Here is a 14146-nt window from a genome sequence, read left to right as displayed (position 1 = left end):
TCGCACGAGGGGTACCTACTATCTGGAACTGTTGTCCATTTTTGTAAACTTCCCTTGCTATCCATCCACAAAAGTTCTCAATTGGATTTAGAACATGCAGGATGGTCCAAAAGAGTGATATTATTCACCTGGCAGAAGTCCCTTGTCCTGCAGGCATTGTAGACTGTAGTGTTGTCCTGTTGAAAAATCCAGTCGTCACCACACAGATGACGACTGGATCCCTCAGACCCTCAGTCATGAGGGATGCTCTCTGCAACACTTGGACATAGCCAGCGGCCATTTGACGGCCCTGCACCTCCCTGCTCCATTGTTCCACTGAAGGTAAAAGCACCCCAGATCATCATGGCTCCCCTTCCTCTGTGGCACATAGAAAACGTCTCAGGTGGGATCTACTTGTTAAATATTTTTCATCAAAGAATAAAACTTTCTTCCACACTTATATTGTCCAATGTTTGGTCCTCTCTTGGAGAAGAGGTCTTGAAGACGATTTTTGTTTTTCAAGCTCTTCGGTCTTAGCTTGCTGTCTGGTGGTTATGGGGCTGCAGTTGGCACCAGTAACGGCCTTAATTTGAGTCGAGGATCACCCAGTTTCTTGACTGACAGCCAACTGGAGCTCAGTGCTGGTGAAATTATTTTGGTCTTCCACTTGACTTTTTTGTTCAGTTACACTCAGGATCATTTAAGAAATTCCAAATGACTGTCTTACTGTGTATCACCTCAGCAGCGATGGCGTGCTGCGAGAGACCCTGCTTATGCAGTTCAACAACCCGACCTGAAAAAAGCACAGAGAGCACACTGTGGGAATTTACAACTGTGCGTAAATCCCCCCTAATATTGGTATGATCTGAGCTCAGACGGGGCGGGGCAGCTGCTGCCTGCGAGTGCGCTGTTGGAGAAGCGCAGCCAGGCAGACAGAGGAGAACTGAAGTTCGACCAGTTACCAAAGCAAGTCATTCGTACTGTAGAAATAATGTAAATATGACGGTGTATCACGAAAGATTGATGTCAAACTGATCACTTGACCCATATTACGTTACTTGCTCTTCGAGTGAATCAACAAATGGCGAAATGAAAAGCCAAACAACAACAATGCTGTTTCTTTAGAGAGTCTTAGCTTACATGTGTGTTTATTTCATATTTTCAGTTGTTTCCCTCCACGGCTAAATAAATCGGTTTCAGTAATGCACTGATATACAAGAATGGACATAAGGGGCTTCTTTCAAAGAAAAAACTCTGCTAGTATTTTATATATTGTGCTTTGTATGTTGTTCAGTATATTTCTATGCAAAACAAGAGGAAGTTCAATACACAGCATGTAGCTCTCTTCATGACAACACAGACACAGGTCGGTTCTTTGAAATGGGCGTTTATTACTTGGACCTTCTCTCCTCAGCTTCACCATCACCAGTACGCCGATACGCCGTGAGAACTGGTCACGAGCGAACAGTACAAACCAATTAGCAACTTTACAGTACACATATTAAGTCCAAACACAAATAAAAAACATTTCTCAAATGACAAATACCTCGTTGGCTGCTTGTCCTGAAAAGACGTCCTTAAGTCCTTGTATTGCCTTTTCTTTTAGCAAACTTTTAGCTTAAAATCGCTTCATGAGAGACATCTGCTCCCTCGCAGTCCATGAAGAGTCTCGTGTACTCTCGTTAAGGGTATTCTCACGAGACACTAGCTCTTACACTTTACACATGTACATTTCAAATAAAGACATTTCAACACAAACTATATATATTCATGAAATTATGTAACTAACTTATTATAAATCAGTCATCTACATCATGAAATCTACACAGAACATTTTAACAGCATTTACACAGCAGTATATTCACAGTTTAAACCAGATATTTACACACACTTTATGGAAAACACAAGAACATTTTTTTACTGTACAACATCAATTTAGAGTAAACTTGTTTTGTTTTGGTTAAATAAATATTGAAATATCTTTTGAATTAGTTAAATGTCAGAATAAAGAGAGACAGAGCTTCTATTTTTTATCACTTTCATCAAATTTAGGATCACATATACACTAAGTTTATTGTTAATTAATAAGAAAACTCCGGATGATTCCATTCTGAGCTGAAGAAGCTTCTGATAGGTTAGTAGAGATGGAACAAGAGCAGGTGAGACACATGTTAGTCAAATGGTTGTTTACCAAAAGTATCACCGTATCATAGGTCCTCATGTATCTCGTACCGAGTGTTTCTTTTTAGGTTTGTTATTTTTCAAATTCTATATTTATTAAGTTATGCAGGCTTGTTTGCACAACAAGGCTAAATAATTATATAAACTTTTCTGAATCTAAATAGTGGACTTTGGTAGAATTAAACAATAAGTGTAGTGCAGGTCTATGATGATTTTTAGTGCTACTATCATCTAGTTCTGATTCTGGTTCTGTCTTGGTTAAGTCCTAAGTAGTCCTGATTTTGAACTGTTGTAGTCCTGTTTTAATTCCGGATCAGTTCTGGGTCTGGTTGAATTGGGGTTTAGTCCTCGTGTCTTGATACAGGCCCGACTTTGTTCTGCCTTGCTGCTTAATTAAAAACCTAGTTTAAGGTGTCCTGCATATGTGATATTTTTTTCCCTATATGAAGTCCTTCGTTTTTGAACAAAACTCAAAACAGAGCCTATTGATCTCAGTCATTTCTAACCCCCCCCCCCCCCCCCCCCCCCGCCCAAAAAAAAAAAAAATCCCACATGCATACTACCCTTTAGGGCTAAGCCCCGGGTGTTTCAAATGTCTGGCTCTGCCTCTGTCTACCAAGTCTGGCGGCTTGGTAGAAGACACTGTTTTGCAGTCTGGCAGTGAGGGCCCGACTGCCCTGCTGCCTGAAGAGTGTGTGTGAGGAGTGCGTGGGGTCCTCCACAATGCTGGTGGGTTTGCGGATGGATGATCTGATATCCTCGTGTTGGTGTTGTTCCCAGACCATCATGAAAATGTTGTTCCAGGTTCAACATTGCAAGTGACCAATCACATTGTTGTGACGTTATTCTTTTGCGCGCCAAGCCATTCGTGCATTTATGAAATTCCAATGTTGCAAGGACAATATCAATTCTGCTTACTGTTTATTAAAGGGTTACGGTTAGGGTTAGGGTCAGGGTCCGTTGATCGGCGGACAGAGGCGGTTTCACGCAGCTTAAGTACAGTTTTTTGTTTTACGCCGGTTTTTCCCGAAGTCGCAAAAGTATGACGTCACAACATCTGATTGGTCACTTGCAATGTTGATCCTGGAACAACATTTAGTATGATGATCTGGGAACAACACCAACACGAGGATATCAGATCAACCGTTTGCGGATGCAGCGGGTGCAATAAGTGTCTGTGATGGAGGGAACAGTGGTTCCGTTCATCTTCTCAGCAGTTCTTACTATCCATTGTAGGGTATTGCAATCCGATACGTTTAAGCTTGATCAGCTGTTGTTAGAAGTTATTTAATATTAATTTCTAGTATCAACTGATGTTTGCTGGAGCCACAGCTGTAAAACTGCTGGTCATGATATCGGTTTGGATATGTGGTGAGAGGGAAACATGAAGATGAAACCCGGAGATGTCCTTACTGGATCATCAGAGTTGAACAGGTGATGGACAAACAGGTTTACCTTTGAGGTGACATGAATGAGTTGAAGGGAAGTTATGAACTGTTTCTGAGAAACAAATAACACCAGGATCCTTTTCTAAGTAGCTGACAGCTGGTAACTGTGCAGGGGCGGGTCTAGCAAAGTTTTCCCAGGGGGGCCAGGTAGGATATTAACAGGGAAAGGGGGGCACAAAGAAATACTTTTCTTTCTTATTCTCATTTAAAATGTCTAGCTTTTAATAAATAATCTGGATCTTACAACTAAAGTTTTCATCTGATGTAAAATGTATAGAAATCATACATATATACCAACAAGACTGTGTACATCACTGTCACAACAGCGTTTGTTTTCATTCACACGTCACATTATGAACTGATGCTGATGTCACATATTGTAACCTCCTGAATCTGGAGATCCACAGGTGGCGCTAGTGCACCTCAAAGCTGCCAATAAACAAAGAAGAAGAAGAACCTGTCCACAAATATGACGTCATCACCGATCGACCTAAGTAATCGCTGAAGAAGGAGAAATGGCTGCAAAGTTACTGCTCCGCTCCGCCGTCAGAGCCGCGGCGGCTTGCCGCTCCGTCCGGACCCCCGCTCTGAGCCGCAGCATGGCAGCAGGAGGTGAGCTCCAAGCCGGCACAGAACACCTGGAACTCGGCGGGAACAGGCGGCTTAGAGAGGGTTTAATCCGCGGGGAAGACTGAGAACGCCAATCGCTTCCTGTCCCGGTGACAGCGCCGCTTAGACAAGATTTCATTCAGAACAAATATAAATGATGGATCGGCTCATTTTAAAACGATTAAACGGTCCAATCAGTAGATTTTAATAAACCCATGTTCAGATCGGCACACTTTAAAGGACGGAACACCGGAAATAAGACAATTGGCTGTTAATAGCTTAGCAGCGTTAGCAGTTTGTTAGCTTCGGGAGGTCAGAGTTCAATTTAACAGTTAATTATTAGTCAGTTATTCAATTACACAAAACGCTCGGTTAATCGATGACATTACTGCTTTCGGATAGTAATGAATATTTTCTCTGGTTATAATTATCTAATCTGGTTGATTATTGATTGATCTTTTATTCGGAAAAAATCTGCTCTGTGATCATTTTAATAAATGACCAAAAAACAAAGTAAACTTTCACCGAAGACAGAATCTCACAATGTGAGATTCTGTCTAAATATGAAATGTAAAGAAGACATGAACAGGACGAGAAGAGCTCAGACTGGCTTAAATTAAATGTTTAAAGAAGTCCCCAAAGTTTGATTCTGTTCATCTGGACGTAGCGTTGTCAGTGGGAGAAACGCTTCGTCACTCGTCCAAGTGACTTCTTCAGTCTCAGCTGAGTGCAGGTTTCCCCAGTCTTATAAACAGTGCATTTGCATAATGACTGAAACGGTCATTATGCAAATGCACTTGGATGAGTGACTAAACGTTTCTCCCACTGAAAACGCTACGTCCAGATGAACAGAATCAAACTTTGGGAATTTACTTACCTGGATGATTGAGCATGCATCAAGATGTTTAAAGAAGTCATTGTGTTTCAGAGCATGAAGTCTGCAGACAGCCATGTGTTTTCCCACCTGTGTGTATGCAGCAGCATGAGCTTACTGTAAACTCAGATCAAAATGAACAATAAAGTATGTTATTATTTTCTAAATAAAATAAAACAGAAACATTTAAACTTTGAATTTTTCCTCATAAGTAAAGTATAATCTGAATTTTCTCCACCAGCCATTAATGGTTTTCTTGGCACGCTGTGAGGAACGTTTGATGCTTTCTTTCTCATTTTTGTCAGTATCTTGTGAAACGACGTAAATGTAAACATTTAAAAAAAAAAAAAAATCCTGTTTTTCTTTTAAACAAAGTATTGGTTTATGTGTATGAATGAAGATGAGGTGAAGATGAAAGCTGATTTTGTGTTCACAGGGATTCCCACTGATGAAGAGCAGGCCACAGGGCTGGAGAAAGTCATCATGAAGGCCATGAAGCATGGCGAGGTAAGATCGTTGAGTTCATTCAGCCCCGTTTGACCTGACGGGTCTCTGGGGTATCTCAGGCTACGTTCACACTGCAGGCATCAGATTCTGACAGAAATCTGCAGCTATCCTTTGAAGTACAGCTCCTCTCTTAAACAGCAATAAGGATAATTATTAGGCCATATGTAAATAACAAAACAACTGTATGACTTAAAGAAAATTTGGGAAACGTAAAGTCCGAAACAGGTCTTTATATTAACGGCCATCAGTCAAACAGTACTGTTGGGTCTGGGTCTATACAGAGCGCGTTGTGTGTGACCTCTTCTTTTGCGCATGCGGGCCGCTTTGAGGGTTCACACTAGAGCGCGTTTGCTGTCACATTTTATTTGTAGTGTGAACGAGCAGACAAAAAATCGGATTTGATCAAAAAACCAGAATTGAGCATTAAGACCTGCAGTGTGAACGTAGCCTAAGCTGTCCTCCTCCTGCACATGAAGATGATGAAAGATAAACTTTGAGGTGAAACTGATGTTGAATACTGTCACGCCCTGACTCATCTGACTCCTCTCCCTCCTGTAGGACCCCTTCAACATGATGAAGCCAAAGCACTATGCAGGCTCCAAGGCCGACCCCCACCTGGTTCCCTCCATCACGAACAAGAGGATTGTGGGATGCGTGTGTGAGTTGTTGTTGTTTCCTGTGTGAAAGCGCGTATGTGAGCAGCGGCAGCTTTCTCAGACGAGGGTTAAACTCGCCTCCGGGCTTAAAGGGGGTGGGGCTTATTCTTCACTGGGAAACCTGAGCATGCATGTGAGCTGCAGGTTAGGGTTCTCACCCAGTTTCCTGTGTGCAGGTGAGGAGGACAACACAGCCGTGGTCTGGTTCTGGCTCCATGAGGGTGAGGCCCAGCGCTGCCCGTCCTGCGGCGCCCACTACAAGCTGGTTCCCCATGAGCTCCCCCACTGACCTGCCTCCTCTTCCTCCTGCAGAGGAAGCGGCGCTGTCTGCTTCCCACCTTCTTCTACTTGACATACCTGCTGACCTCATCAGTCGTTGCTTACACGTTACATGTACTCGGGATCAGACACGTTCGGGGAACAAAGAGTTTCTTCAGACATTTCCATTCAGTCAGTTTACACACACAATTGTACTGCACACGTTACACTCCTCCCACCTCCCAGGAGCAGCAATAAACTTTAACTTCCTGTCAACCCGCTGTCTGTGTCATCTGTTCCACCTGAACGTGGAAGTGTAGCTGTGAAGTTCTCACCCAGCATCAGAATAGCAAACTGAGGATGAAAGAATGAAGTGTATCTGTATTCACTGTCAGCTCCTAGTTTATTTATACAATTGAAATATTAACAGACGTCTCTGGTTGTTTCTGTGTTATCACATTAATGAATGTGTCATATTACACACAGGTTAATTACAGTGTTAGCGTTTTATTTTTGGACCACAGCTCCTGAATATATCAAGAAATGAAGAAAATGAAAGTTATTGGTGCTAAATATGATGTACATAAAACTAGAATACATCAGACTGTTTACATCAAAATTTGAATTTAGTTTATTCCAGCTCAGCTGGGATTAGTAAATGAGTCTTTTAAATAAAGGGTTAACTTGAAAATGAAAAACTGAGTGAACATGAAGCAGTGAGAGCATAAACCTTCAGTGTTCAGCTCGCTCTATTATTATCTTATCGAAATGTAGTGTAGAAGGTTTGTAGTGAAGTAGGAATCAGAAATGTTTGATCACACGGTGATGTGTAATGACAACATGGATGATGATTAGATCAATCTGCAGTGTATTTCTGAAAAAGACTTCTGAAAGATGTCGTGCATGCTGGGGACAACTTGCCAGAGAGGCAGATGTGAAATGTAAAAGAGAGGTCAGATACGACATCACCATAATCAGACATTCATAATCCCCTTATACCAGTATATAATTTCCTAAATGTTGACAAGGCATCCATCAAGAAACCGTTTTAAACAGCATCAGCATCACTCTGACCTTCAGATCAATCTGTTGAACCTGACAGAGAGGTCAGAGGTAATATGACTTATTTATGTCACATGAACTGGAGACCTCAGATGATGGAAGCCAGATCACAAACAATTTTATCAGAATCATTCAAAACTGCTCAGTGGGATTAATGAAGTTTAGGATGAACTTTGAAATTATAGATTATTTACAGTTTGTGTTGATCATCTGATTTACTGTGTTGCTGATCATTTTCTTACAGGTGATATGCATTGTAGATGGATAAAGTACAGATTATAGATGGATTATAGATTAAATATAGTTTATAGATTGATTAAATGTAATTGAAATGTAATCTCAAAAATCTGTAGTCACTGCTGAGCCTCTGGCAGCAGGGGGCGCTTCTTGCTAATAGAATCTAAAGTGTTTCGTACATGATGCGATGAAGACACTGAGACCAGTTCACAGTAGTGATGAAGTGGATTAAGGAGCCTGCTGGCGTGAGGCGAGGAGGTGAAAGGTCTGTTTGGTCTGAGACGTCAGCGCAGTCACTGGCGAGTCTTGTCACAGGTGAAGTCACCCCGCCACCACAGGAGGAAACAGCTGTCTGCAGCTTCCTGTGACAGTAGTGTAGCTTCATAGATAGATGCCGTGAAATGGTTCACACAGTTTCTTAAAACTGTCATCACAGCTTTTTAAAGCACGCATCATGTGACCCCTGCTTTGCTTCCTTTAGTTTCCGCTCAGAGCTGCACACGAATAAGAAAAGGAGCTGAAAGGGACTGAAAGAGCCCAAGGAGCTCACTCAGAACTTTGTTAACGATGATCTCCATTTCTGTAAGAGCAAAGCTGCTGTGTTGGTGTGTGTCAGCTCTTCCCCTTTTATTTTGGTGACAAGTTTTTCTTTTACTTCCTGTGTTTCTTTCCTGGATTCATGTCAACTGTCGTCCTGGTCCTCTTTTTCGGTGCACGTATATCTGCTGTGAGTGTCCCTCTGCCCTCGATGCTGTGCTCCCTCGCTCAGTGATTCTGGGTATTTTACTTTTCAATGAGTTTTCATTTCATTTCCTAATTGATTAATGGATCAGAGGCGTGTCAGCCTCCTGACTCGAGTCTGAGAGGATGATACAAGTGAGATGAGGTCAAGAAGAGCATACAGGTAACACCTGGAGCTGTGGGATGAATGTGGAGGAACACATTAAATGCCTGATGTGGTAGAGCAGGCATAAATGTTGGTAATACAGCAGTTCCACAGTGAGGAGCTCAGTTCAGGAGATCTCGTCCTCCATGTTGGCTCCTGAGAGCTCAGGCAGATTTCAGGTGAAGCTTTAAAGTTCACAGGAAACTAGACATTAAAAGGTCCATAGGTAGTTAAGTAAACAAGTGCTTTGAGATAAAAAATAAAATGTAAAAAGATTGATGACATTTGGCAATAAAACCCTTTCTGATTCTGATTCTGATGACAATGCTTGGAACCATAAGGCAACAGATTTTTTTTTTAAAAACTGGGAAATAAACTGAAACCAGAATATTAGTAGTACAAAAGACAGGGGTGGTCATGGTAGGATGAACATGTATTTAAAAAAATATATACATACAGTGTGTGAGTCCTGTTAACACCTTCTAAACATCACAGAGCACAGAACATCACACCATCAACTTTACCATGGGAAGGATTAGATTGTAGAACCGTAAAATCTTCTTTCTTTCTTTCTTTCTTTCTTTCTTTCTTTCTTTCTTTCTTTCTTTCTTTCTTTCTTTCTTTCTTTCTTTCAAATATTAAAATTAACAATACAACAGTAAAGAAAATAAACCAACAGGAGGATAAATCAAACATTTTATTAATCAGAAAACAAAAACAAACACAGGGTATGTTTTGGAAAGAGCAGGAAGAAATAAGATGCTTTTCATGTCCTGTCCCAAATGATAACAGTAACTTTCTGTTTGCCATGTCCCAAAAAATGTCAATGACATCACTGTGGTTGACTGGAACATCCTTCTCAACTGCCAATGAAAGAAGGTCTGACAACCTCTCCTCTGAGCAAAGGGTGCAGTTTGTTTTTAACTAGTTTTAGTTTTGAGAAAGAATGCTCCCCAGTTGCTGTGGACACCAGGAGTGTTCCATATGTCTTCAGCAGCTCAGTCATGTTGGGGAAGATCAGATGTCATTGTTTTCTTTGACCACTGAAAGAATGGATGCCACACTGACTGGTGTTTTTTTTTCCAGTTCTCTGGGACTGTCAGGGTATGCAAGGCATTCAAGATTTCCCATGTGGAATTATCTCCTCCTCCTAACATGTCTCAGAAGCTCCTGTGTCATTGTGTCAACAAAAACACAGAACTCTTTAACACAGTAGTATGCTTGGGGAGTTGTGAAAGCATGGTCATCAGCAGTAGCTGTTGTGGCAGCAAACTTAAACTTTGCTGGCACTTTCCTCCTCCGAGCTTGTCCAGGGACCTCAGATGGAGTGTCCAGACCCACTGATGCCGTCTTCTCTCTAGCCTGTTCATAAATTTTCTCAAACTCTTCCTCTGTTTTACTGTGTTCCAGGCTCTGCAAAACATCATCAACAATCTTGTATGCTGCAGCCAGGTCAAAGTCTTTCTTCTGCAATGCATCAGATGCAGTAGCAGTCACTTGGAAGATGGGACAGGTGATCTCCAGACACAGGATGAATTCAAAACTGATGCTTTTGAGAAGGATCATTGCATCACCTGCTGAAGAGTCTGGAGGATCTTGCTGTAGTATTTCAGCTGGGAGGATCTTCCTCATTGTCTTGAGGGCAGCTTCTCTGCAGGCTCACCTAGTGTCTGACAGCCCCATCATAACCTTGACCCCAGATGTTGTCAATCTTCAGATTATTGCATTTCTGCTTGGATGACACGTCTTACTGATGTGGCCAAAACTTTGATTCTGACTTTGTTCTGACTTCTGTTAGAGAGAAGCGAAACGAGAGGTCTTTTTCCAGCTCCCTGTCGCTCTTTTATGGCATTAAGGTGTAATTTAATTACACTGCCATACTTGCTGAACAACTCAACTAACTCTGAGAAATTTCCTTGATTTTGACTTGACAAGGTCTCATCATCTCCCCTGAAAGGCATACCCTGTCTTGCCAGGTAAAGAGTGATGTCTATAAAACAAGACAAAATTTCTGTTTCTCTCTCTTTGTCTTTTACAGCTTGTGACACTTGGTCAGCTACTTCAAAGGCTGCCTCCAAGATTTTTTTTAATGAGTTCTACCTCACCATACCACACATGTGAGACTCTGAGGCACTGTGCGCTTTAATCTAAGGAGCTTGGAGAGAAAAGCGTCTGGACTTCTTTAAGTTGCTTGAAGACGTTTCACCTCTCATCCGAGAAGCTTCTTCAGTTCGAGGGTCAAATGGTGGAGAGTCCCTGTGGGAGTAACCCCCCAAAGAGGGACAAAAGGACCCCCTGATTGATCCTCTACCTAGTCACATGAGCCAAGGCGTGAAAACTGGTGTGGGTCACAATCAGCCAGGGTTTCTGGTGAGCTCATTGTGAAACCTGGCCCCACCCTATCATGTGATTTCCTGAGGTCAGATGGCCCAGGGTGTGAGTGGGTGTTAAGGGGTCTGGGAAGGGATCTCAAAACTGGATTATAGATGGCAGAGAGTTGGTGTCGTAAACCAGCGCCTCTGTTCAAAGATGGTCGCTCACAGTGGACATAGATGGCTTCTTTCACTCCTCTTTCAAACCATCTGTACTCTCCAGTGTTGGTCAAATTACTTGAAAAAACTAATCAGTAACAAATTACTGATTACTTCCCAAAAAAGTAATCCTGTTACTTTACTGAGTAAAGTAATTAATTACTTAGTTACTTTTTAAAAACACGATTTACAACCTGAAGAGGTGATAAAGTGATAGATCTTTCAGCCCAATTCTACTTTTTCTGCATAATCCATCATACAAAATGTAATCAAATGGAAAAGTCTCTTTTTAAAACTTGTTTTATTAGTTTTAATCTTTTAACTTTATGCATCAAGCAAAAATTTAATTATATGCACCATTCCCTGACTGGAAGAAATTTGTTTAATATTTAAACCTATTTTCTGCACATTCCAGCACATAAAATACATTTTTGTGTGTGTGTGTGTGTGTTTACAGTCACTCTTTCAAATAGATGCAAGTAAATCACAGCAGAAAATAAATAAAGTCAAACACTCAGCGGTCCTTTTGCTCTATTTTCACCTGTAAAGCAGGAGTGGGGTAGGCGGAGGTTTACCCTGGTGTAGGTGTGCTGCAGCGGTCATTTGAAGAATCCCCGAGTTTCTCTGTGAATTTCCCATTACGTCGTAGCGTACTCGGTGCTTGCTTGGAAGTTTAGGGGGTTTTTTTGCTGTAAAAAGAATTTTTCTTCCCACACACAACGGACGCTAATGTTTTTGTCACTTTTTATGGAATCAAACTTAAAGTAAGGTCAGTACTTCCACGCTTTAAACACTGCACGCTCATACTCTCTCCGGCACTCGATATATGATCCACTGTTGATCTGCACACAGCTGTTGTCACGAATGTCGCACTCGCTTACGTCACTGTCGTGAGACATTCTCACAAAAAAATCACGGTTTTAGTAACGCAGTAACGCAGCGTTCCTACGGGAAGTAACAGTAATCTAATTACCGTTTTTGCAATAGTAATCCCTTACTTTACTCGTTACTTGCAAAAGTAATTGGATTACAGTAACGCGTTAACGCGTTACTGTAATGGACTGCTGAGTCTTGTCCTGTGGAGGTGGCTCTCCACGTTCAAGTCCAGACGCTTTTCTCTCCAAGCTCCTTAGACTACGATTTATTTAGTCAGCCACCGATTGTGCAAGTTCCCCCACTTAAAATGATGACAGAGGTCAGTAATTTGCACCAGAGGTACACTTCAACTGTGAGAGACAGAATGTGAAAAAAAAATCCATGAATTCACATGGTAGGATTTGTAAAGAATTTATTCGTAAATCAGGGTGGAAAATAAGTATTTGGTCACCTCAAACAAGGAAAATCTCTGGCTCTCACAGACCTGTAACGTCTTCTGTAAGAAGCTTTTCTGTCCCCTACCTGTATGAATGGCACCTGTTTGAACTCATCATCTGTATAAAAGACACCTGTCCACAGCCTCAAACAGTCAGACTCCAAACTCCGCCATGGCCAAGACCAAAGAGCTTTCGAAGGACACCAGGAAAAGTATTGTAGACCTGCGCCAGACTGGGAAGAGTGAATCTACAATAGGCAAGCAGCTTGGTGTGAAAAAATCAACTGTGGGAGCAATCATCAGAAAATGGAAGACATACAAGACCACTGATAATCTCCCTCGATCTGGGGCTCCACGCAAGATGTCATCCCGTGGGGTCAAAATGATCATGAGAACGGTGAGCAAAGATCCCAGAACCACACGGGGGGACCTGGTGAATGACCTGCAGAGAGCTGGGACCAAAGTAACAAAGGTCACCATCAGTAACACACTACAACGGCAGGGAATCAAATCCCGCAGTGCCAGACGTGTTCCGCTGCTGAAGCCAGTGCATGTCCAGGCCCGTCTGAAGTTTGCCAGAGAGCACATGGATGATACAGCAGAGGATTGGGAGAATGTCATGTGGTCAGATGAAACCAAAGTAGAACTTTTTGGTATAAACTCAACTCGTCGTGTTTGGAGGAAGAAGAATACTGAGTTGCATCCCAAGAACACCATACCTACTGTGAAGCATGGGGGTGGAAACATCATGCTATGGGGCTGTTTTTCTGCCAAGGGGACAGGACGACTGATCCGTGTTAAGGACAGAATGAATGGGGCCATGTATCGTGAGATTTTGAGCCAAAACCTCCTTCCATCAGTGAGAACTTTGAAGATGAAACGAGGCTGGGTCTTCCAACATGACAATGATCCAAAACACACCGCCCGGGCAACAAAGGAGTGGCTCCGTAAGAAGCATTTGAAAGTCCTGGAGTGGCCTAGCCAGTCTCCAGACCTCAACCCCATAGAAAATCTGTGGCGGGAGTTGAAAGTCCGTGTTGCTCGGCGACAGCCCCAAAACATCACTGCTCTCGAGAAGATCTGCATGGAGGAATGGGCCAAAATACCAGCTACTGTGTGTGCAAACCTGGTAAAGACCTATAGTAAACGTTTGACCTCTGTTATTGCCAACAAAGGTTATGTTACAAAGTATTGAGTTGTATTTTTGTTATTGACCAAATACTTATTTTCCACCCTGATTTACGAATAAATTCTTTACAAATCCTACCATGTGGATTCATGGATTTTTCTTTCACATTCTGTCTCTCACAGTTGAAGTGTACCTCTGGTGCAAATTACTGACCTCTGTCATCATTTTAGGTGGAGGAACTTGCACAATCGGTGGCTGACTAAATACTTTTTTGCCCCACTGTATGTGCTCTTTAATCCTTTCTAAAGCCCTTCTCCACCGACTGAACCCTTCCGTTTTCCAGGTTTTGTGACTTGTGTACTTTTCATCATTTAAGAAAAGACGGCAGCTGAAACAAACCATGGCATCAGCACTTGGAGAATACTCTAGCCATGGATTATTCTCATACCACTTCTTTTGAAACGATCGTCCCTCTTC

At 42.1% G+C, this 14146-nt stretch overlaps 1 protein-coding gene across 1 annotated transcript; it reads left to right on the top strand.

Moving 5' to 3' along the window:
* The first annotated feature begins 4079 nt into the window (after positions 1-4079).
* On the top strand, positions 4080-6601 carry LOC113026326 (cytochrome c oxidase subunit 5B, mitochondrial-like). The gene is made up of 4 exons (XM_026174984.1): positions 4080-4220; positions 5528-5598; positions 6157-6256; positions 6431-6601. The coding sequence occupies exons 1-4, from the start codon at positions 4124-4126 to the stop codon at positions 6541-6543; spliced, it is 381 nt and encodes a 126-aa protein (XP_026030769.1). The 5' UTR covers positions 4080-4123; the 3' UTR covers positions 6544-6601.
* The last annotated feature ends 7545 nt before the right edge of the window (positions 6602-14146 follow it).

The sequence above is a fragment of the Astatotilapia calliptera genome, chromosome 7, assembly GCF_900246225.1.
Source record: "Astatotilapia calliptera chromosome 7, fAstCal1.2, whole genome shotgun sequence".
NCBI lineage: Eukaryota > Metazoa > Chordata > Actinopteri > Cichliformes > Cichlidae > Astatotilapia > Astatotilapia calliptera.
The sequence above is the reverse complement of the archived record's forward strand: the minus strand, read 5'-3'. Positions and strand labels throughout refer to the sequence as shown.

Coding starts and splice junctions, on each gene's coding strand:
- LOC113026326 (XM_026174984.1), top strand. CDS start 4,124: ATGGCTGCAAAGTTACTGCTCCGCTCCGCCGTCAGAGCCGCGGCGGCT. Junction 5,599..6,156: donor AGGCCATGAAGCATGGCGAG/GTAAGATCGTTG, acceptor TCCCTCCTGTAG/GACCCCTTCAACATGATGAA. Junction 6,257..6,430: donor GAGGATTGTGGGATGCGTGT/GTGAGTTGTTGT, acceptor TCCTGTGTGCAG/GTGAGGAGGACAACACAGCC.